Below are 24,172 nucleotides of genomic sequence, written 5' to 3' on the forward strand. Positions count from 1 at the left end.
TGTCAAATAAATTAAACATAAAGATGCATGTGTTGTTGTGCTAGATATTCATCCACCCTTACAGTAAGTTGATAACTGACATCACCCAAAAATGCTTACATTATATGCCCCACCTACATAAAGCCACACACTAAATTTATAGTCAATCATCAGTTGGGAGCCAAGATAATTACAAGGAAATTTGGATGGACTGACAAGATGATTCCAATATGCCACCCATTCATTGTGAGAGTATGAAAATATGTGTTCTTTATACAACAAATTAACATGTTCTCTTTTGTAGGAACTTAATACAGTATGTTATGGAGAATGCATTATATATTTTGATGTCACAAGCCACCAGATATTTAAGAGATCCTAATCTACCCTCCAATGAAAAGCAACTCTTAAAACGAGAACTTAGTACTGAAATGGTAAAATTCAATTATTAATATTAAAAAGTTGACAAATGGTGCATTGAAACACTTAAGTATGCTTATTGGGGTTTGCCGAAATTAACATATTTTTCCACATAAGGGGGGTCCAACTGTCAGACCCCCCTCCCCTCATCTGCCACTGGTTCAGTACATTTTAGGATACAATGCAATTTTAATATCATGTAAGTAAATGTAAGTGCAGCACCATGAAGTATTATATTTTTCATCATGAAAGAAAGTAACTTAAGTAGCCTTAATTGAAAACAACAATTTAAATCATAAGTTTCAGAATTAGAAGTATTTAGAAGGGATCAAGGAGATACCTTACCTGATTATAAGACATTTGATTTGGATTTGTTTCATTGAATTGAGGAAATACTTCTCAGTTCAAATGTAAAGTTAATCCCCTTAATTAGGAAAAGAAAATAGTGGACAGTGTTGTTTTATGGTATGGGCAAATGAGTTTTTTCGGTCGACATAGAACATGAGGAGGAATACAAGGATTCTATTGAAACATGTTCACTCCTTGAGACGTTCACGTTTCCCATTTTAGCGTTCGTGCATTGTTTATCGTACGTTTACACATCGTTTTGTGTTCATTTAAAACGCACGATAAATGAACAATAGAAGCGTTTGTTTATTTTTATACTTTATTTTCTTGATTTAACTGTTATTTCTATATATTTTGCTTTTATTAATTTATATAATGTCATTAATTTTATTTTTTATTTTTTGTCTTCATCATATGTCAGTATTATTATTTTTCGTCGTTCGTCTATCATGCACGATGTGAGCGTTCGTCTATCATGCGTTTAATACTTAGCCCAATACTTAAACCATTTCCATCCCACTTCCTCCCCCAAAAAGCTACATTTTTTGCATGATACCAAAAGTATATACATGTGTCTTAGTGCTTTATAATGATTTTGTAACTAATCTGTTGTTTTGCAGAATTATTTCTTAACTGAGCTACAGAGGTATCTAAGACGAGGGACTCCAAGCTCTCCTAGTGCTGCCAAAAGTCCCAGGCCAGCATTATCAGCAGCAAAACCTCTCCTTGGTCGTTCACTCTCCCAGTCTACATTTGCTTCAACACCGGAGACAGAATTCTATAAATTTGTACAGGAATTTGTATTACAAGTGCTCAAGTGATAATGTGAAAAACTGCCTTAAAATATAAAAAAAAAAATAAACAACTGTTCATACATGTTGTTTAGTTTGGTTGTATATTTTAAAATTAAAGGGAACAAATTAAGGTTCTATTTGTTGAGGTGCAGAGGGTTTGTCTACAGTATAAAGACCTTTTCAGAATGAGGTCTGTAGATTAAGGAAGGTCCCATAGGTGTATCAAATAGGTCCCTTTACAAAAAAACTACTTTGGGAGTGGGGGTATTAATAAGATAGGCCACACATCTGGAACCCTCTCCAGTTTTTCTCCATGCAGAGGAAATATAAAAATGTTAGCAGTGATTACATGTATATTTCCCTCTTTAAATAGTAATCTACATGTACATGTATATGAAATTAATCTATGACCTTTGAATCCTTTAAAAGTCTGATTACAGTCTGACTGGAAGCAAATTTTGAGAAAAAAAAATCCTGCACAAACAAGTACATGTATATGGAAATGTGAAGACCAACATTGTACATGATATGACTGGTCACCTACAAATGTAGATATTATGGCCAGGCCATTAACTTTGAGTAAAGGAAGTCAATGTTCTGGTAACCAAATGAACAATGTGATTCAACCCTCCTTATTACATAGTAGTACCATCATGATTGAAAGTTCACAAGATGTAATTTAGAAAATAGTCAAAAAGTTGTTCATTCCTTTAATGAAATCTATCAGTTAGGTTGGTTCCCTCTCAAGTGTAAATGTATAATTACCAATTTGCACATGCACATATAACTACAATGTACAATCAAGATATAAATGTCTGCTAAATTCTAGCAGATATAGGTAAACTTAGATTTTATTTCATGATATTTATACTGTAGATATGATACAATGTTAATCTGTTTCTAAGCCATGGTTGCATTCCTGTGAATCCAAATACAAATATATTACATGTACATGTACAAAAAAATGTACATTAAATACCTACTAAAGGAACTTTATGTATCTGTGCATTATTGTACATGTATATTGTACATTGTGTTCATTGTAAAATGAATCATATAATTCAGTTTACAGTATATGTGCAATGTACCATGTTCATTTATTCACTATATTAACATCTTGGCATTAGTAACACAAGTATCTCACTAAGACTGTTTTTTTTCAACATTGGCAATAACCAGGCATTTTTCATAAAAAAAGATACAAGTTCACATCTACACAGAGAATTTTGATCCAAATGAACTGATAGTACAGAATATACTATTGCAATAGCATGATTCATTTTATCAATTATACATGTACATAAATTTTACTCTACAATAACTATAAATCACTTCAACACTACACAAAAGTTCTATTGATTTTGTCATATTTTTTTTCAATACACAAAAACTAATGTAGTCCATAACAGATCTAATTTGAAAATATTGCATACAAATCGCCACCCATTCAAAATGAAATGGGTAAAATATTATCTAGTTTCTGTAACTTCTTTTAAAAACAGTTGTTCTCTGTCAGATTTAAATGTAACACGAAAAATCCTATCAGCTGTTTTCCATTCCAAATTACCGTCTTTCTCTGTACTCATCAACTTCATCATTTGGAAACCACATTTAACTGCAACAGAGTTCATCCACTTCAGATTATCCAAACATGATACTATCATGGTACAATTTGAATCGTGTTTCTTGGATTTTATAAAGTTGAAACAATCGAGTAATAATGCTAAATATTTAGCTGCAGTTGACTCGGATGCCGCACACCCGCCTTGGGTCAAGTAGGAATGTGCGTCTGCTATTATAAGAATATCTGGCAAGATTGATTTCATATGAATTGATGCACAATAATCTGTAAGTTCCTCAGCAGTTGGTAAATACAAAAATTTAAGTGTATTCAATGTTTTTGAGTCTGGTTGTGGCATTCCATGGACGCATTTTGGTAAAGATGTCAATTGCTTCTGACAAATTAAAGTAACATCTAAATCTTTAGCAGCATACGATACTGCTGCCTGGAATAGCAGACTAAGTGAAACGTTGGAATCATTACATACTATCACCGATGCATCCTGACTGGTAATTGCAACTTTGTTGTCTTCTTCTTTTAACCATTGACTTTCTATTGGGAAAATATGATTCACAAACATTTATGTTACTTTACCACGTGCACTTGAGATTTCCCGCCTGTTTGTCGATACGTCAAGTCGCCACTTTTTTCTTTCGATACTTAGAATTATCTGTGTAAAAGATATACCGTTTCGTGGATGCCCATATTAAGAATATTTAGGACTTAAACATTATTGCTGGTGCAAGGAGGTTTCTCATCTCGAGGGGTATTTTAAAAAGAAATTCATCAAGATTGCATTATTTGTTGTTGAGCTAGCAAGCGTTTCATATAATGTAACTATGTTGAATAATTAATTGTTAGTCATTTTGTAGGCTATCTAAAATTTAGGGGAGTATCTTTTTAAAGAGAGAGGGGTCTATACTTCTTACTTAACATGATAGGGGTACTTTTTTTTATTCTCATAGCACGGGAACAAGACAGCACCGACCAGTGATAATTAATAAAACCCTTAAGTATATGTGTATCTTAACTATATATGTTGGTTATATTTTCTTAGCATATTGTTTGGGTGAATTTATGGTGATGCAGATGAAATCGAGTAACAGAAACAACATATTAAAAGTCCTTATATTAATTAGGTTGAATTGGTTCGTGTCTATCTTTGCTTTTCTCGAAAGCATATGTTGGTGTGTATAGAAGAATATTTTCGTCTCTCTGACCACTTGAAGTTTCCCTATTTTACTGACACCATCCTATGATACTAAAATGTTATAGTATGTTTGAGTGAAAAGGAAGTACTTATTTTTACATAGGTCAGTCATTGTACTAAAATTAGATTTTTTCGAAGTGTTTATATATACATGTAAAATTTAGGACATTAATCGTTCTAGTTTTTGCTGTTTTCTTTTGTTTCTCGTTATTTACCAATTATCTGTTCTTGTTGAATTGATTTCGTTGGGTGATGATATTGTTTCTCCTTCGCCGGACACATATTCTCATACCTCTAGGTGCGGATTTAAGGGAATTAAGACATACCCTCCCCTTTGAGAGAAAAAAAGCGTTAAATCCTGTAAAAAAGGTAGTTTAGAATTGGTGAGGCGTAGTCGGAAAATAAAAAGTTTATAAAACCCTCAACCTCCTAAAAAATCTAGCATCGGGCATGTTTCCAAGCTGCATTTCTGTTCGAGGTCACGTTCATTCATAAACATATAGTTGCGGAATTCCGCTCATAATTTCTATTTTCAAAAACAAAGTCGAAAACTCAAATTCCCACAGGATATGAATATTTCCTTAAATCGTTATTGAAGCATATTATTAAATGATGCTTTCCTGTCAGTTATCTCTGACCAAGGAAATACATACCATCCACCTAGAAAATCATTAGATTGTTGATCAAGATAATGATCTTAATTGTGATATTCTGGATGTATCTTTGGAGTCCATTGAATCATCCATCAGTACTAGGTAGGTGTATAGTTTTTTTGTTTTGTTCTTTTTTGGTTATATGTTAAAAAATATGAATATCTTAGTGTAAAATGTTTAATTATTAAAACAGTAAAGCAATTCAGCGATCAGACTTTCACGTCAGTGACTTGCTTGTGCGAGTGGAATGGCCTAATGCTTATAGTCCATGGGCTGAGAGGGTCTACCGTGCACCCCCCCCACTCATCAACTTCATGGTGATTTTTAGGTACATTTATACCTCCCATTACCGAATCCATTTGTCGCCAAAGAATATTCCCGGATTCTTTTTTCAGTATAAGCCTATATTTGTACCCACCTGGGTAAAAAAAGCCAAGATTTTTGTGACTCAATTGTTTGAGAGTCTTAGCCTTCCTGGGATAGCATATGTGAATAAACTAAACAAATACAGGTATCATCGTAAAGCCCAATGTCTCAGGTTTACAATAGTACAAAGAAAGTTGCGGTAACACTTAGGGTTTTGCGGTAAAATGCGAAAATGTACCCCTACCCCCCTGAAAAATCGCTTAAATTGACATATTTTTCAATGTCAAAACCCCTAGAGTATTAATGCTTCAGTAAAAAAATGGCTTATTTGGTATTTTTTGTTTAGTATTATCACAATTTATACTTCTGGGGTTCTTTTGGTGAATTTTTACAATTTTCTTAGTCAGAATTCATCAAAAAATGCGAAAAATGGGATTTTCGATTTTTCGGTCAAAGGTCACATAAATTCGAACAAGTTATTGCTCAACTAAAACGTCTCAAATTTGGTTTTGACTTTGACAAATATGTCAATTTAGCGATTTTTCGGCGGGGTAGGGTACATTTTACCGCAAAACCCTAAGTATTACCAGAGACATTGGGCTACATGATGATATATACATATGTCAGTTTACTACGTTCTGCAGAAAAAAGAAGTTCGTATAATGAAAAAAAAAAAGAACTTAAAAATAGATTTTTGCCTCAACAAGGTATAAAAAGTAGCCAAAAAATACAATAATGCTTCAGTTTATTTTTTGACGATAAAAAGATTCGTAAGTGGAAGGTATAAGGGTACCAGAAAATCCTATTTTGATTGATGAGTGAGGGGTGCACGGGGGTTGAGTGAGGGGTGCACGGGAGTTATCTCAACCCAACGTACTATTAAACCTGAGGATAAATAAATCAACCTCGATGAATAGGCTCATTAATGTATAGTAAATTATTGGGAAGAATGGGATAAACAAACTAATCAAGCTGCTGTCTATAAATTTTGTTTTCTCTCAGATTTTTTTTCTCTTTAAAATGTGTTTTTGTACATAAATACTTCTGGTTTATTAACATTTGTATCAAAGAAATGTTTAAGGTTAGCATTAACCCACAACGAGTGGACATTCATTCCATTTCATTTTTACACCCATTAATCCTGCAAAAGAATTTATTCTTAGAGTTAGCATTTGTTGTTTGTCGTCAATAAACATGTGCAACGTTAACCGAAGTATCTATCTATCTATCTATCTATCTAGCTATCAAAAATAGCCTTTTAGCTTACGTGTTATAGAAACAAGATGTTATTACTTTCTCAATCCTTTTCAGGAATTAATGAAAACCCCGAGACGTGGTTGCAGGCTACTAAGACATGTCAAAAAGATGGTAAAATATTGGACCCTATGGATAGCAACGTCTTTCCAAAGTTACACCATGATCTCTCAATGTGGACTCCAAACTACATGTTTAACTTGGGATGTAACAAATCAAAAGGTAAAAATTCTCTTCAGAATCGACACCTACACTTCACTTTTTCTTTGATTAAATTTGTAGCTGTCTACTAGTATTGTTTTGATATTACTTCTAAACATGTCGTCGAAACCTTCACACATGGAAAACAACTGTTCTATTGCTTGTCCACGGACAGAATTTTTTTCCCGGAACCAGAACGTATGATCAATCGAGCAGACATTTTAAGTGAGCTATTGCCAAAGCGCCCGTCGTAGTCGTCCGTCGTCGTCGTCGTAGTTGACAGTTTTTCAAAACTCTTCTCCTCTGAAATAGACTGGTTCCCGATCGCAATATTCAGTATGTTACACATATACAAATACGTGAGAGTGTATTGCTAGTAGCTAATACCTGGAATGTAGTCCCGGGAAATACTTTACCAATTGAAACCAAATTCGGTATGAACGTTCCTTTGTGTACGTTGTATTCTGCATAGAACTGATATGGGGAGTTTTGATCTGTAGAAAAACATGACCGACTTCACTTCGTCAGACGGACGTTATTCCCATACATCTCCAAAACCTTCAGGTTTAGCAAATTTTTTACTTGAGTAAAAGTGTTCAGGATGTTGAGATCTATTTATTGTCAAATTTTCGTGTAATTTTTTTAAGCCATGTTGAAGTTGATGCCTTTTTCAACTTACCATGCTGAAGGCCATGTGAACTTTAGTCATCACTTGGCGTCCGTCGTCATCAACATTTTTTGAAAACACCTTTCTCTTGTGAAACTACTTGATCAATTTGAGCCAAACTTAGTATGAATGTTCCTTAGGATATTATTCTGCATTGATCTGATATGGAGATTTACTAAATATAGAACATAGGGGTCAGTTTTTCTCATATATCTCCAAAACCGTTGGGTTAAGTTAAATTTTGACATATGGAAAAGTGTACAAAAGTCTGCTTTTGATGAAAGATGTCAGACGACTCCTTGTTAGAGTAATTGCCCTTGTAAGGCGAACAATATGTTTTAGCAGTTTTCAGCCAATATCTTGAAAACTATAACAAATAGAAAGAAGCTTTCAATTGATGAAATGATCCTTATGATAAATTCTACCAAAATCTTTTTGAGTAAAAATTGTCGGACAACTCCTTGTTGGAATTATTTCCCTTGAACGGCAAAATTTAACCAGGTGAACGTTTTTCCCATATCTCTCAAAACCAATAGGTTTAGCCCGATTCTGATATAAGAAAAAGTGTGTAGTATACCGATATATATCTATTTTCAGATTTTCTTGCAAATTTGTTCGGCCATGTTGGAGTTATTGCCCTTTTTCGACTGTTTCCGTTCAATGTGTCATAGTTTTCCTTTCCTCTTTCGTCTACCGCGGACTTGACTTTTTATGAGCAACTCGGCGGGTGTTTCTAGAAAAAAAACAGGACGCTTACAATACCGAAGTAGCAGATCCATGCTCCCAGTTTTTAGTGTAGTCCGAGTTGCTCATATACGTACATACTGTGTATGTAAGTATTTTAGTTACTTCATGTTCTTTGTTGTGTATGTCTGTTTCCCATGTCTGGTCTTTGTCCCTGGATTACATTCTTTTCATTACTGGTAGAACCGTGGTTACCTTGACTACTCTTTAACGCTATTACTTTCAAAAATCTTAAAATTCTTCTATGAAATTACTTGACCATTTTGAACCCAAGCTTGTTTTGTGCATAGAATTATTGTGGGGATTTTTGTTCCGTCGAAAACATGGCTGCCGTTAATCAAAATGTAATACTGGGATCAGACAGACGTTTTTCGCATAAATTTCCGAAACCGTTGGGTTCAGCCAAATTCTTAAATTTGCTGAAATGATCCTTGTGATAAGGCCTACTAGAGTCTGCATTTAGATCAAAGCTGTCTGACGACTCTTTGTTTGGAACCAATACCTTGAAAACTATAATAGATACAAAGAAAGTTTCAATTGCTGAAATGATGCTTATGATGAAACCTACAAAAGTATGCATAGAATGAAAGTTGCCGTACGAGTCGAGTAATTGCCATTGAAATGCGAAAACATACGTTTTTAGCAGTTTTCAACCAATGCCTTGAAAACTACATAGATTGAAAGAAACTTAATTTGATGAAATGATCCTCCTGATAAGTCTTACCTAAGTCTTCTTTGTGTCAAAATTGTCGGACAACTCGATCCTTTTTGGAGTTATCGCCAATGAAAGGTAAAATATTCATACAGGTGATCGATTCAGGCTCATGAGGGCCTCTTGTCAAGCTCAGTTAAGCAACAACTCACGAGGGGTGTCACCCACTTGAATACATTTATTTATTCTCACTCCTCACCAACCAGACAGGTTAGCAGAGAAGTCCATGTACCGCCAAGGTTCAATATGAACCCACGATCCCTCACACTAAGCGAGATATAAATCAAAGCTCAATGCATCCCTATGCACGACATTAAAAACTGCAATACACATTCTTTCTTGGAATCAACGAAAAAGCGACTATTATAATATTAACAAGTAAATGTTATATAGCAAATAGAAAATTTGAAATCACAGTATGCATAATATTTAACTTCATCTCAATTATTGATATATGAGTTACAGGTTCACAGGAGGAGCTAAAGTTATTGCACGTTAACCGTATCAAGGAAGACAAATTAATAAAAAATGGGATTTGTCTTTGTAAGTATCAATTATCAAAGTGATCCTCAGTGGCGGATCCAAAGGGGCTCCCACCCCTGCATCCCCTTTTTATCGGAAAATTTGTCATTTCAAGTGTAAAACTGACAAAATTTGACAAATAATGTCCTAGCAACCCCCTTTTTGAAAGTGTCTGGATTCGCCCCGCCTCTTTAGCTAGTGGTTTAAAATCAAAACGTTGAAAGCAAATTAAGGCGCAAATTGATTTGTAGATTTTTTGGTACTCTATATCTGCCTTCGATGATGCACGTGTATAGGGAGAAGTCTAGACTCTAAACACAACAATGAAGATACACCATTAATACTTTTACCCATAACTTACTTTAACTTTCTTGTGAACTTAGAATAGGTGAAGGCAAAATAAATAAATAAAAAAATACAGCTATATACCTTTCGCTACGTTATTCATTTAATGACCTTAAAAGTATATACCATCGACCTCGTAGAATAAGGCCTAATAAGATAAAAGGTTTCGATGTAAGGCAGGAAAAAAAACAGAAAGAAATGACAAGCCGATATTAACAAAGTCAAGTACATATATCCAAAGACTGTATAATAAACAGTATTGGTTAAGTTCGAACAGAGTTTGCTACATAGAGAATTTCTAGCTTTTATTTATGATTTCCATACTGGATCAAATAATATGTAACATTATAATGTAAATCCTAAACCATAGTCATGTGGTTAACTTATGAATAACTTTTGCTTTACAGCTGACTCCAACACATACATTGTTTGTAGCACTGATGTATCGTCATCTCTTGTTAACGTAACAAGTATGATGGTACTGTCACAAGTTATGCAGATAATGACTATGAACACGAGCTATGTTGTCAATTATGTGGACGATACTATCGTTCTGGGTAAGCAAATTTACATGTAAAACATATCTTGCAAAAGCATGTTCAAAATGTTTTAAAAAATGGCGATGTATGTATGCACATAAATTTTTTTCGGAAAAAAGCAAACTTGATTAACTGGTGTGGTAGAAAATTTATCACAGTATAACCTTGTTAACTTTCCAGTTAAGATATTTCACAAAGCAATACTTAACAACTAAAAGTGCATAACTCGCTGTAATGTGTTGTTTTAAATTGTACCATAATACTAATTATTTAAATAACATAACAATAAAGTTGAAAAAGATAGCATTTTCTGTAACTTTTCCGTAACTTTTTCCTGAATGACTCCTTTTGCCCTTTTCAACACATACGATGTTTTTAATGTGTTTATAAAAAAAATCTCAAATTGAGATTCTCCTCAACTCAAATCTTCAATTTCAAGCGTTCTGATTGGAACATATTTGTGTTGACGACTTTAAGACAATTCTTTTTATATAAGTGGGCCATGATTTCTCACTAATGCTCATGCACACAATATGTCTTGAAAGAAAACTACGAAAGACCAGGCGTCGATTTCACAAAAAGTCGTAAGTGTAAAGTTGATAATAAGTAATGACGTCACAACCTAAAATAGCAGTGTGACGTCATTATTTACGACCATTTTCACACTTACGACTTTTTGTGAAATCGACGTCAGGAAGACAATCCTTAATCCCAATATTAGATATAATAATAGCATTATAGTAACACTTACCAAAACTTTCTTCCAACTACATGCTGGTGTGTAACCTGTAACACGAAACTGTTGGTAGTATTACAAGTTTATAACTTTCATTACTCACGATTTTTAAATTATAATGCTATATTCCCTCGTTTTACAGGCGAGAATGAAGGGAAATGCGAAGTTTTAATAAAGTTTGCCAACAAAACTGAAAAATGTAGAAAAGAGGTGTCCTGTGTAGGAAACCATCGGTTTCAATGTTCAGGTATGCAATAATAACATAACCATTAACTATAATAGATATAACAAAATCAATGCACATTAAATGAGTATTCATTTTATGCTATTCTGACCAAACTTAATTGCAACCCTTGGGTGTCCGTCCTTTCGTTCGCATTTCCTTCCGTCTTTCCGTTACATATGGCTACCCATCTATGACCCGTTACATGTAAGTACTCCTTCACAGCCGAATAGAATCTAATGAAACTTTTGCAGTGTTTATAATATTTCCCATTGTTCACCTCCTATTTTAGATATTGATCAAATTCAGTATGGAGGTTTTATATTAGCAGAATATTGACTTCGTCATTTATGATTCTTGGTACTCAGTATACCCATCCCGTATCTGTTACTCCTCCTACACCAATGAATGGAATTTGATGAAACTTTCATAGAATCCGCGATAAATATTCCCATTATGCACCTTCTATTAAATTTATTTGGAGGTCGAAAGATGCGTGTCCGGTGAATAGAGGAATGGAGGTACCAATTCATCGAGTATTGCTCACAGTTTTTTTTCTAGTTTTAATTGTGCACTTACCATTTCTTAAGCGAGGGGTAGGTGGTTGATGGAATCGTTTTGAAAAGCGAAAAAAAAATAAAATAAATGTTCCAAATTTTGGGAAAAAATACTCAGCCATTGAAATAAATAAAAATGATGATTTTATATTTTCCCCACAACTAAACGCGGAACAGGTCATGCTTACCCTTCCGGAGCACCTGATTGTAGGAGTTCACATTGCTAGTGTTTCATTATTGTGTATGAAGTCTTGTTTCCCTTCTCTTCAGTTTTTATGTGTTTTCTGTTTTTATTCGGTTCGTTACATTGTGTATGTAGGTAGTCTCTTTTTCATGTGCTCACGTTTAGACCATGTGTTGGGATTTTGACGTATAAATTTGAATCATCCCACTGCTGACGCTTCAGTATTTTTTGCCGATATCTAACATGACAGATTTTCAAATAAAAAACATTGATTTCAATTGCTGCTGAAATATAAATAAAAACTGTGTGCTTGCAAAAAAAAAAAAAAAAAAAAAATCTACCCAATATCAAATCCCAGCACCTCCAGGATAAAAATGGCCTCTGTCTTAGTAATGCATTTTTCTTTTTAAATACGTCATTACTCTCTCTTTATTCTATATAACACCTCTTTATACGTTACTCAGGATCTCGAGAAATAAATTCACTGACGGATCTTTTAACCAACGAAAAAAAATAAACATACACTTAAATCTTGTAATATTTTAACTCCATTTATCTTTAGAAGCCAAGTACTTTACAGTTATCAAAAAAGTGATACGGGATTCCTGTTATAAACCAGACATTGGAGAATCACCACTATACCAAGGACCACTATTACAATCCGGTGAGTCATTTTCTCGTACTAATTGCCCAGTAAACGAATCCTTTCGTTTTCTAATATAGCCCGGTGCCAGTGTCATAAAAAAATCTCAAATTGAGATTTTCCTCATATCCTTTCGCAACTCAAATATTAACCAAATAAGTCGCTTGAAATTGAAGTTTTTAAGAAAACTCAAAGATTTGAGGAAAATCTCAATTTGAGAATTGTTTGTGAAACCGGGCCCCGTATACAGAAAGTTAATTCGTGCAACAGTTACTTCAGAACAAAAGCAATTGGAAGATTATGTTATAACATTTATAAGAATTGGATATTTCACTCCTCATCTTTACACTCCCCATCTCTATCGTATAAAGGACAATATTCAACATGGATACATGCACTATTAAAAGGAAATACGACGTGCTATTATTATGAATGAGCCTTAACCGAGCACCGACTATCTCCACGTACGCAAAATGAAATGATGGAACTCTATTCATAAGTGATGTTTATCCATTTATGATTCTACCAGAGGCAGATACATGGGTAGGCTCATGCTGACAGTCAAATATTCTATACAAGCTTGCCACAAAGACACCATAAACCTAGCGAACTTATTTACGATGACCAAATATTACGGCTTTTTTGCAGTTTAATACCTGAAAGTGCAAGAACAAAACTTATTTACATTAGTAAACTCTTATTAGCAAAAAATTGCCATAATCTTAATCAAAACTTTTGACGCTTTGGCGTTAAAGGTAATGATCGTCAGAACCTATGTCATGTTCTTTAAGTCATGATATTTAAAATTATGGTGATGTTTCGGTGAGCATTCAAAAATGCAATTTTCCCTGAATTACATTATGTTATGCATTATTATGAAAACTTCCTTATTTTGTTTCATTATTTAGGATATATTCTGAACGGTTTGAGTGTCTTAGTGACAGTAATGATCTTGATAGGACTGGTTATCATAGGATGCCTGTGAGTTCTCTTAATTATCTTTCTTAAGAACAATACATATGTATTACTTATACATGTATTATGTATTCATATGCATTACCTGAATGCACTTTTAGTTTATAATTAGTCGTATTTGCCCGACGGTGTGGGATATTCGTTTCTTTAAAATCTTTTAGCCTGTTATTTCTCATCGTAGGAAACCCACGTTTTTTTTACTTTTGCCTTCTTACATCATGTAGGTAGGCAACGCAACGTTTTCCTACGATGATGATTCCTGAGATAAAAAAAAACAAAACAAAACAAAAACAAAAACAAAAAATAAACAAAAAGCAACAAAAAAAACCATTTAGGTTGTAGTATAATTTTTTTTACAACAATTTTTAACTTGAGTAAAAGTATAAAAAGGCTGAAGTTTCTGCCAACATGTCTATAAAAATGCTAGGGTAGGCACCAAGAAAAAAGAAACTAGGATAGAAAAGGATGTTCGCTATTTCTGTCAGATTTTCGAAGTTCTCTATTTTTTTTCAATTTCATAGCAGTTTTTTTTGCTCAGTGACCCCCTACTTTTCCTTTCATAAGATCATAAAACACACCTTAAAATATTATCTGGGATTTTTTTAAAATCCTTATTATTTCTTCAGTGTCTAAATCTACCAAGACAAAAGTTATGGAAAATTTAGAGAAATACTTTTCCCTCCAAAATTTCAAATGCTTAGATCTCAAAAACAACAACACTGACCCATCTTTTTTATGCCTCCGCGACAAACAGTCGGGTGGGGCATAATTATTTACCCCTGTCTGACCGTTCGTTTTTCCGTCCGTCCGCCCGTTCCCGCCGTTCATCCGTCCGTCCGGATTACATATGATCACGGCTTGACCGGTTGTCTCCTCTTACAGTTTTTTAACTACATCTAAAATATTTTACAGGATATTCCTACACATGATGAAGGTGTGCAGGGTCAAAGGATTTTGATTTTCATGAAATATTACGGAAATTGGTGATAGTTATACAGCCATTTTACTTTAATTGGCGATATTTTCATCAGAAATAGGGTTATAGCTTGTTCGGCTATCTCCTCCTGTAGTTTTTGAACTACGTCTAAAATATTTTTTGCAGGATGTTTCAAGGTCATAGGACTTGATCTTTGTAGAATATTACAGAACTGGGTGATAGTTGGACTTTGTAATTTTTGTCAGAAATATACCTTGAGCAGCAAAGTTAGGGATTTGTTGTTGGAGGTATCAACATTTTTTCATGTGTCCGTCAGTCTGTTCATCAGCCCTCTTTTTCTCATCGCAAGTATTTTTGCCATGCTTAGCCTAACATACTAAAAAATTACTACATCAAACAACAGTTCATAATCTTTCAGAATCTGCAAACCATGCCCTCATACAAAAATAAACATGTTCTTAATATGGCAAATCTAGCGAGCGGGGGCATCATTAATGTCTTACAGACACATTTGATTTACTAACAAAATATCATTACTTACAAATGACGCTGGGGCTCTTGTGGCAAACAGGGCTTCTAGTTTCTTCTTGTATTGTCCCAGTGAGAAAGATCTTAAAAGATTTCACAACCGCTTGAAATCCTTGTTATTCTTAAATCGAGCAGCGAACAACCTTTATCGTATTAATGAATTGAGAATCAGTAAAAGTATTGAAGGTTGGGAAAGTGGATAAAAAATTGGCTGGCAAAAAAAAAAAAAAAAAAAAAAAATGGCGGGTTTTTTTTTCAAAAGAAATCAATTAAATTGTTTTTACCAATTTTTATCACTTACCATGGTTGTTTAGAAAAAAAAACTTAATAATAAGTTCTTACACGAGTCCCGATTGAAAATCTGGAATTTCTTCCTCTCACACGAGTGGAAGAAATTCCAGATCTTCAACTAGATGACGAATGCAAGAACGTATTTCTTCCGTTTTACAACCAAAAGCTGTGGACTTACAATACAAGGTTAAAGAGTAATTTGCATAAAATGTGTGTCGTATTACTGGACACCGATTAACCACATGCGGTTAATAGTAATCACCTCGAAAATTAATTTTTAAGTTGTGTATAATTTGCATATATAAACATACATTGAAGAAAAAACAAAAAAAGTTAACAATTAATTTATTCATTGACCCTCAGAACTTTACTGGACCACTTATACTTTGGGTATTACTGTTGGCTATTTTACCCATGACAGACACGGTCGCGTGCACCTGTCTGTCATAGAAAAACAACGAAAACGGAAGAAAGAAAATCTTGGCATGTGCCCTTTTTCTTAGTTTTCATGGTTCTCATGGGGCGTTTACCTTGAGTTTGAAGCCAAGTCCAATAATACTTAATTTCATAGACGGAATTTTATGGAATTTAATTATTATTTTTCTTTAGAATAAAAAGGTGGATGTCAAAAATGCAGCTTAATATCCTGGAAACTCTAAGACAGAAATTCGATCATCGGATGTACGGGATAGAGAGAATCGAAGCGAATCAGGTACCAGAGCCTGCAACGCCAATTTCTCCTGGGGGAAGTTCAGTTTATGAAAACTACCTACGTGAAAGCAGTCAGTTTATTCCAAATTTAAATGACACATTTAGTTATTATACATCATATGAGGTACGAAGACCAGTGACGGTTCCCATGGTAATGCCAGACACATATCAAAATGCTGAACATCGTCCAAGGATAACCATTCCGTCTAGAATACCTTCCAGAGAAAACGCGGTTCGTCACAAAACAAATTCTAGACAATTTCCACCTTTTAAGAGAACACGACCGCCTGCACGTTTACCATTGGACATTTCACGTTCAAGTAATCAGAGTGAAATTGAACTTCAATGTGTTGCAGAAGAAACTAGATTTATTGAAAATGAAGAGTGTTCGAAATGTAAATCAAAGCCACAGCCAACACCAGAGTTAGAATTAAAAAAAGCACGTGGAATGACCGTTCGTGATATTAGTGGAGAATTTCTTTTCTACTTAGACAAGAAAAGGGAAACTAGAACAGATGACAGAAAAACTGAAACTAGAACAAATGACAGAAAAAGTAAAACTACAACAGATGAGAGAAAAAATGAAACTAGAACAGATGACAGAAAAAATGAAACTAGTACAAATGACAGAAAAAGTGAAACTAGAACAGATGACAGAAAAACTGAAACTAGGATAAATGACAGAAAAACTGAAACTAGAACAGATGAATCTTGTTCTGAAGACGAGTATGAAAATATTTGGGGACGGACTGACAATTTGAACAATCCAGGGTCGTGACCATAAAAAGAAAAGACAGATTTTGAAAAATGTATAGCGTTACTATAATTGTATATAAATTTGCAATTCACATTTTCAAACGGTTGTAACGCGATGATATAAAAATTTATAATTGCCGTTAGCCGGTTTACTTCAATATATTTTTATAGTGGAAATTAACTAAATATTTGTCGAATGAATAGCCTATTTTTTAATTAAGCTACTTGTATAGAAACAGAACATATCCACCAATTGTTGTTTTAAATTTTTATCGGAGGCTTTATATTTTGACATACGGTGTGGGGTTAACCATTATAAAAATATTGTTTCATGGTTTATTAGTACGAAAATTAGAGTTTTTCCCCTCAGTAGATTACACTGATTTTTCTTGGCTACTAGAAAAAAGAAGAATAAAGTAATATCTGGTATTGTATATGAAATTCAAGTACTCCAAAAACAAGGTATTTTTCCTCAAAAAGCAAAATATTTGTAATTACTATGGAAAATACTTTGCAAAACTACATGTAACCCTTACTTAGGGATTGGAAATGCCGGAATTGCTAAGGAAGTAGATTGGTTGATAACAAACTTTAAGGATAATAAAAGCGTGTTTAAAGTATCCGTAAAATCATGTTACACATGAAAATGAACTTTCAACCCATAAATTACCTATACACATAATTCTTTGGTGTGTAGTATGGGAACTGAACAAGATCTTACAAGTATATAAAATAAACCAATTCATTGATAATAAAATTTCATAAAATGACTCACAGAACGCCTTTTAACCCAAATTTTATTTGATTAATTCCTTTTAAAACGTTTTCTCGAGAGAAAAGTTTTAGGATTCAGTAGATCCAAAAATTCCGGAAAGGTGACGAGAGAGGGTGCTGACTGGCCTAAGAGGGTTTGGTGGCGGCGTTCTAGCCACCCAAATTGTGTTGGTATGGTCAACAGTCACTACTACTTAAATAATATGGCTTTTGTATCATCTGTTTTTAATATTTGTAAATAAACCAGAAAAATAGATGTAGAATGTGTACTGACCACTTGATTTAATTGTGTATGAACGTTATCTGGTAAAGGATGACCAAATAAACAGGTAAAAGTATTTTACATTTCACCTGTCATGTTTTCGGTGGTGATAATAGTATGATGATACTCCATGTATATACTAATCGGTTGTACATGTACTCTGTAGATTGAATGAGAATGCATAGATGACACAATTGAACAAAAACAGTTAACTACACAGCTGTTGTGTAGATAATTTGTCATTGTATGAAGCAATTTTCTGTGATTTGAGTATTTCACCTATGAATGTGATTATGTCTTTAAGGTAGGTGTTTTGGTATGCTTTCTGTGTAAATAAAGTTGTAAAGTTTTTCAAGATATGTGATTATCATTTTGTACGAATTGGAGCAAAAATAAACAATTGAATGTTATCATTGGATTCAGTTAGTTTCTAGCGATTGTCTTGTTATACATTGTGCATGCATAATTATGTAAAAACATTCCATCGAAATACAATAACTGTAACTTTCACAATCATACAATTAGCCATTGTAGGCTATGTAAGTTTTTAAAAGACCAACTCTTCTGAAGCACACAATGTTTTCTAACTTAATATTAGATACGATGGTCACCAGTCTGATAAGCCAATTTTCATAATGTTTTCTTCTTAAACAATAGGTGAAAACGTCTGTAAACTTAATAGGGTTGTTGACATAAGTGCCCTTTTTATACAGTACTGTCCACCTATGTGTGGCTCAGATGGCATAGCGGTCACCTGTCGTCGCTCAAAGTTGCAAATCCATCAGGGAAACCGATTTAACGAATGTTTAAAAATTTTGTTTCTGCTCAATGAAACTAGATGGTCGCCAGATACCGTTTAGGCTTTTGATAAGCTGCAACTACTAAAAATTTTAATAGAAACCGTGTTTGGAAACGTATTTGCCAAATGCATAACCATGGTTTAGAAACCTAGACAAAAATGGAATAGGAAGGAACTATCTATATTTTCTTTAATCAAATTAAATGACTATCAGATATCTGATGATCCAGGTGAATGTTTTAGTTTCTTCTGGGATTCGAATGTTTGTTTATACGTTATTTTATTATAGGCAGTGATGGATTTTACATTGTTTCCATTGGGGTTACCAAAAACAGCAACAAATGCAAAGAAAGTCAACGACATACTTCAGATGAACTACAACCTCCAAGAACAACTCTGCGTATCAAATGCGTGTTGTATAGCAAATTTAGTTTTGAACCGATGTTTATCTGAGGCTGGTATTAGTTCTGAAGTTGTATATGGTGCTCTACACCAGAACACTTCGCGAACGCCACATGTTTGGTTGAAAATATACGATCACGTGGTAGATAATACATATTTCCTTGGAGAAACGGTGGAAAGAAAACTCAGGGTTAACAAATATGAAGACATATCTGTTCGCGATGTGTCTGGACTTTTCTTTGGAGATAGAGAAACTGCGAGACTTGGTTTGAAGCACAACATTGACGAGTTCGAATGGATGCTCCCTAACCCAGAGAGAACTCTAGCACTTTCAAGAAACGTTTTTCGTTTTAGTCAATACTTAGACCAAATGGCCACTTACATGAAACTCAATTATGAGATCGATATTAACTTTGATGGAACTACTAGCTACTGTTGGGGTTGTTCTAGGACTAATGTTCCTCTTAAAACATGCGGGAAATGCAAATAGCCAAGTTTTGTGACCGTAGTTGTCAGCGAAAGGAATGGAAAAACCACAAAAACTTTGAATGTATAGCACCGAATAGCCTTCTTTGAGTGTGATATTAAAGCTTTCATTAGAATTAATAGTACATGTATATATCATATAAATTTTTTATTAAATATTTGTACCCAGTTCTCTTCTGACCATGTTACAGAAGTGATTCATACATTTAATTTGAATTTTTGTTACAAACATGGATGTAATGATCATCTTGAAATACTAAAAAACGGCATTATATAACATTCATTCTTTTTTTCAGGAAAAGAGAAAAGAAGGTGAAAGGTTTTAGTACCAAAGTCTCAATTGTACTTCAGAAATAGACTTCACTAACATCCAAAGTGACATAAATATTTCGGTTGAGAGAGAGAATTTCACGGATGAAATTATTAGAAGTGCATTTCTAAATAGTCTAATAGAAATGGCAATTTGAGATACTATGGAAAAAGACCAAAGCAAACAGCAAACAGGGAATTAAAATATTAATAGAAAACTACAAGAATTAAACGCAAACTATTTTGAATTTAAACATATTTCATTGTCAAAGACAATTGGATTAGACACAAGTTGTACAACTTATCGATGCCTTCTCCTAATATATACATTTGAATGATACATACTTCTGACATTTACAATAAATAGTATTATTTACGAAGTTACTATAGAGACAAACAAATATGTAGTGACCTATAAACATAGATGCATGCACTGGGGATTAAGCATGAATAAAATTAGACAGGGATATCGAAAAATATTTACTCAAATTGATTGTATTATGTTTAAATAAGTTATAAGTTGAATTTTTCAAGACACACATGCATCAATGTTGCAGTGGAACATGATATAAATAAACACAAGTAGTGTTCACGATATACCCTACGAGCTGAATGTAACGATATTATATTACTCACGTAAAACCGTCTAGTAGCTTCAGTGAACGTTTGAACATAACTAAAAATCAATGATTTAAACTCGTAACTCAAATTATCGTCTCCAAAAAGCAGATTGTTGAGACAAATATTTGTTCCTAGACCAGACAAATTTTGAAAAAGCATGTTTCGTTGCACAGTAAAATTTGGACAGACGAGAAAAAAATGTTCTGCGTCTTCTGTCAAAGCTCCACAAGAACAGCTTTTATCAAAAATAATATGTGCTCTAAATAAGTCGTTTTTCAAAGCACTACATTTATTTCTAATTCGTGCATGAGTCATATTCATGAATCGTTTACCAATAAAATAAAACGGTGGTGGCCTATTAATAGCATTGTTATTACGATATTTTAATTTTAAACGTAATTTAAATATATCAGAAGAAGGTGATTCTCGTAAGGAGATATCCAAATTGTTCCATAGGCTCAATGTAGCTGGCAAAAATGACTGTTGATACAATGAAAGTTTAGTTGGAGGGACGCTATAATTTCGGTTATTGCGTAAGTTATACACTGATATCTCAGATACTAATGGGGAAGTAAATCTGATAAATATTCAGGACAATGTCCATTAATCATATTATACAACAAAAGAAGCTTCTTTTGTTCTCTTCTATCTTTTAATGTTTCCCAACCAGTCTCCCGATAAAGTGAATCTCTACCAGCATATGATGTTAAACCCGTAACTATTCTGGCTGCTTCAAGTTGGATTTTCTCAATTCTATCTGAATTGACTAATCCACAATTATCCCAAACTTCGCTAGAGTATTCTAGAATCGGTCTTATGAATGTAAAGTAGATCCTCTCGTGGAATTCTCCATCCAGCTTAAATTTCAATTTACGTAATACATTGAGTTGCTTAGAAGCTCTCTCAATTAGAATATCTATATAATTTGTCCATTTGCAATCAGAGCTAAATACCAAGCCGAGATGTTTATGTGATTCGACTGGTTGTATGATAGAATTATCAAATGTAAAAACAATATTAGTAGCTCTGTTGCAAGTACTAAATACCATAATGTCAGTTTGATCAGGATTTAGCTTTACCAGCCATTCACTAGACCAAATAGAAATATTTTCTAAGTCCATATTAGTCATATTGACAAGTGTCTCCTCATCATTGGCTACATGACCAATAGAAGTGTCATCTGCAAATAATCTGCAAAGCCCAATCACACTATCAGATATGTCATTGACATATACAAGAAAAAGAAGAGGTCCTAATACAGATCCTTGTGGTACATCAGCATACAATGAGCCTATGGTTGATTTTCCATCCATGAGAACAACCCTTTGTCTTTTAGATTCTAAATAACTATAAAGCCACTTTAATAAGTTACCCTTGATACCATATCGTTCTAATTTAAAAATCAATCCCTTAATCCAAACACGGCCAAAAGCCTTGCTAACATCGCAAAACGTAATGCAAGTTTTTTTTTTTTACCAGAATCTAAAGACACCAAAATTTCATGATAAAGTTCAATCAATTGATGTACTGTAGAAAAACCAGGTAAGAATCCCGACTGAAATTTATAGATAAGATTATTGAAAAATAAATGGTTAAAAATAGGTTTATAAACTATCTTTTCAAAAATTTTACTTGTGCAACTCAACAAAGCAACTGGTCTATAATTTGATACCTTTGATTTGTCTCCCTTTTTATACAGGGCAATAACATGTGCTAATTTCCAATATGATGGAAAAGTATGAAATCTTAATGAGTTGTTGAAGAGCATGCATAGGGGTCTTGCTATTTCATTTTTAACAGCAATAAGCATTCTGTTATTTATAGAATCTGGGCCAACTGCTTTGTTAGGATTTAAATTTGGTAACACGTTAATAACATCTTGTTCGAAAATTACAATATCAGAGATGACCTCTCTTCCCCTGTCATCAAAATCAGGACTATTTTTATTTCTGTTTTCAATATCTGTAACAGAACAAAAATATTGGTTCAATATATTACATTTGTCTGAATTGTCAAAAACAAGTTTTGAGTTATCGTTAGGATCTCGGAGTGGTGGTATATTGTTGCTTGGGTTATCACCCTTCAATAACATTTTAATAGTCTTCCAATATAATTTACTATTGGAAGTTTTTAAATCTGACAATGTCTCGCTAATACTCAGATAAAACTGTTCAACTGCTTTTTTTTTTATATTGTTTACCTTGTTACGTTGCGCCTTGTTCTTTAGTTGATTACTTGGCGTCTTATGTTTTAAATAATGTTTTCGTAATCGATCTCTAATTCTGATCGCACATTTGAGGTTTGAGTTGAACCAAACTTTATCGTTTTCTCTAATCATCACCTTTTGTGATGGTATACATTCAGTACCTAGTTGCAAAAATGTGTCCGTAAATTACTTACATGCTATATCTACATTAGGTTGCCTTTCAATTAAGTTAAACCAATCAGTATCAACGACCTTTCTACGCAAGAGCTCATAATTTGCTCTTTTATAGTTCCACACTTGCCTCATATGGGTCTTCTTACTGTCATACCCAGAATCAATAGTAATGTAAGTGCCATCATGATCACTTATTCGGCGATCAATCTGGACAGTATCACAATCAATGACTGGTATGCTGTCTGTTACTAAAATAGGTTCTAACAGAAACTCAGTATTACCGAAAAAGTTAGTAGGTTTAACAATAATATTTGAAAGCCCATTTACTGTAATAATATCTCTAACTACAGTTGGTAAATTAATCAAGAAATTTTTATTCAAGTCTCCAAGTACAATAACATTCGTGCACTCGTCAAGAGCTGCCTTAATTGACTGATCAAATAGACACCAAAAGTTTGGATCAGAGTGTCTTTCTGATCTATAGACTATATTTATTAGAGTGACCATTCGTTTAGTTTTCAACTCAAACCACATCGATTCTAAATTAGGAAGTTCAAGGTCAACACGCCGTTGAAAGTCTAAGTGATTTTTAAAATATACAACAAGTCCACCACCCGCATAATTTCTATCTTTTCTAATCGGATTATCAAATCTGGGAATAAGAATGTCTTCTGAACTGACGGAAATATCTAAATGTGATTCAGTAAAGAAAACTATGTCATGCTCATCAACAAAATGAACAATATCGATTATTTTATTACGCAAACTCCTAATGTTATGATGAAAAATAGATATGGAGTTATTATTCAAAGACTCATTACTGTTAAGACTATGACTGAGGGGACCAGGATTTTCATGTATATCACCTGACAATAATGTAAAAAATATAAGCATGAGCACATAATAGATATTCACATGATACATAGAAGTTATGCTGATAATGTTCTTAGTATGTAACCATAATCGCATAACTAAATTAAACAATAAGTTATACATTGAAAAGTAAAAATAGCGAAAACATTTTCTACATAATGGACGAGTCTTCATGTAGAAGATACCTATGGCTGCCCGATAAGATTCTAAGCTATCCATTATCTAACAAGATGAAGTGCGAGAATCTCGCACTTACATAACACATGAAAGGAAATAAATACGGAACAGCCAAATTAAAATGTACAAACGGCCTGTGGGTATGTTGCATAAATTGTAAAAGGATAAAGTGCAAAGACAAGAAAAAATGTTTCGAAATGAATGAGAAATCAAAAACCAAAACATCAACGTTA

At 33.6% G+C, this 24,172-nt stretch overlaps 3 protein-coding genes and 1 pseudogene across 7 annotated transcripts in view; 3 read left to right on the forward strand and 1 right to left on the reverse strand.

Moving 5' to 3' along the window:
* LOC148611808 (nucleoporin NUP188-like) overlaps positions 1 to 1,623 on the forward strand; it is a 50,675-nt gene extending 49,052 nt beyond the window's left edge. For all 3 annotated transcript variants that reach the window (XR_015924214.1, XM_088592706.1, XM_088592708.1), the window contains 2 exons: positions 284 to 413; positions 1,368 to 1,623. Coding sequence is in view for 2 of the 3 variants with exons in the window: in XM_088592706.1 (XP_088448832.1) it covers positions 284 to 413; positions 1,368 to 1,568 (331 nt within the window). In the remaining variant the exon portion in view is untranslated. The remainder of the gene's footprint in view (positions 1 to 283; positions 414 to 1,367) is intronic.
* A 1,236-nt stretch (positions 1,624 to 2,859) lies between these two features.
* Positions 2,860 to 3,743, reverse strand: LOC148611809 (uncharacterized). The gene has a single exon (XM_088592712.1). The coding sequence runs from the start codon at positions 3,680 to 3,682 to the stop codon at positions 3,011 to 3,013; it is 672 nt and encodes a 223-aa protein (XP_088448838.1). The 5' UTR covers positions 3,683 to 3,743; the 3' UTR covers positions 2,860 to 3,010.
* Positions 3,744 to 4,343: 600 nt separating this feature from the next.
* LOC148611810 (uncharacterized) lies at positions 4,344 to 17,029 on the forward strand. Of its 2 annotated transcripts, none has more exons than XM_088592711.1 (8): positions 4,344 to 4,415; positions 6,643 to 6,807; positions 9,375 to 9,452; positions 10,184 to 10,333; positions 11,194 to 11,298; positions 12,578 to 12,679; positions 13,567 to 13,639; positions 15,999 to 17,029. In XM_088592711.1, exons 2-8 carry the CDS (start codon positions 6,717 to 6,719, stop codon positions 16,876 to 16,878), a joined length of 1,479 nt encoding a protein of 492 aa, XP_088448837.1. In that variant the 5' UTR covers positions 4,344 to 4,415; positions 6,643 to 6,716; the 3' UTR covers positions 16,879 to 17,029. The 2 variants fall into 2 exon arrangements, with proteins under 2 accessions (XP_088448837.1, XP_088448836.1); XM_088592710.1 differs by lacking the exon at positions 4,344 to 4,415 and adding an exon at positions 4,905 to 5,067.
* A 1,033-nt stretch (positions 17,030 to 18,062) lies between these two features.
* LOC148611811 (uncharacterized) lies at positions 18,063 to 19,774 on the forward strand (annotated as a pseudogene). Its single transcript, XR_015924215.1, has 2 exons — positions 18,063 to 18,196; positions 18,981 to 19,774. The product of XR_015924215.1 is annotated as an uncharacterized LOC148611811 (transcript).
* The last annotated feature ends 4,398 nt before the right edge of the window (positions 19,775 to 24,172 follow it).

This window comes from Perna viridis, chromosome 7 (assembly GCF_037379345.1).
Source record: "Perna viridis isolate PV_CMFRI_1.1 ecotype Kerala chromosome 7, ASM3737934v1, whole genome shotgun sequence".
Classification (NCBI taxonomy): Eukaryota; Metazoa; Mollusca; class Bivalvia; order Mytilida; family Mytilidae; genus Perna; species Perna viridis.

What these genes read in the sequence shown, in the direction of transcription:
- LOC148611809 (XM_088592712.1), bottom strand. Translation starts at nt 3,682, where the DNA reads ATGTTTGTGAATCATATTTTCCCAATAGAAAGTCAATGGTTAAAAGAA.
- LOC148611810 (XM_088592710.1), top strand. Translation starts at nt 5,004, where the DNA reads ATGATCTTAATTGTGATATTCTGGATGTATCTTTGGAGTCCATTGAAT. An exon ending in GGGATGTAACAAATCAAAAG is followed by an intron (nt 6,808 to 9,374) that starts GTAAAAATTCTC and finishes TATGAGTTACAG; the next exon opens with GTTCACAGGAGGAGCTAAAG. An exon ending in AGGACCACTATTACAATCCG is followed by an intron (nt 12,680 to 13,566) that starts GTGAGTCATTTT and finishes TTCATTATTTAG; the next exon opens with GATATATTCTGAACGGTTTG.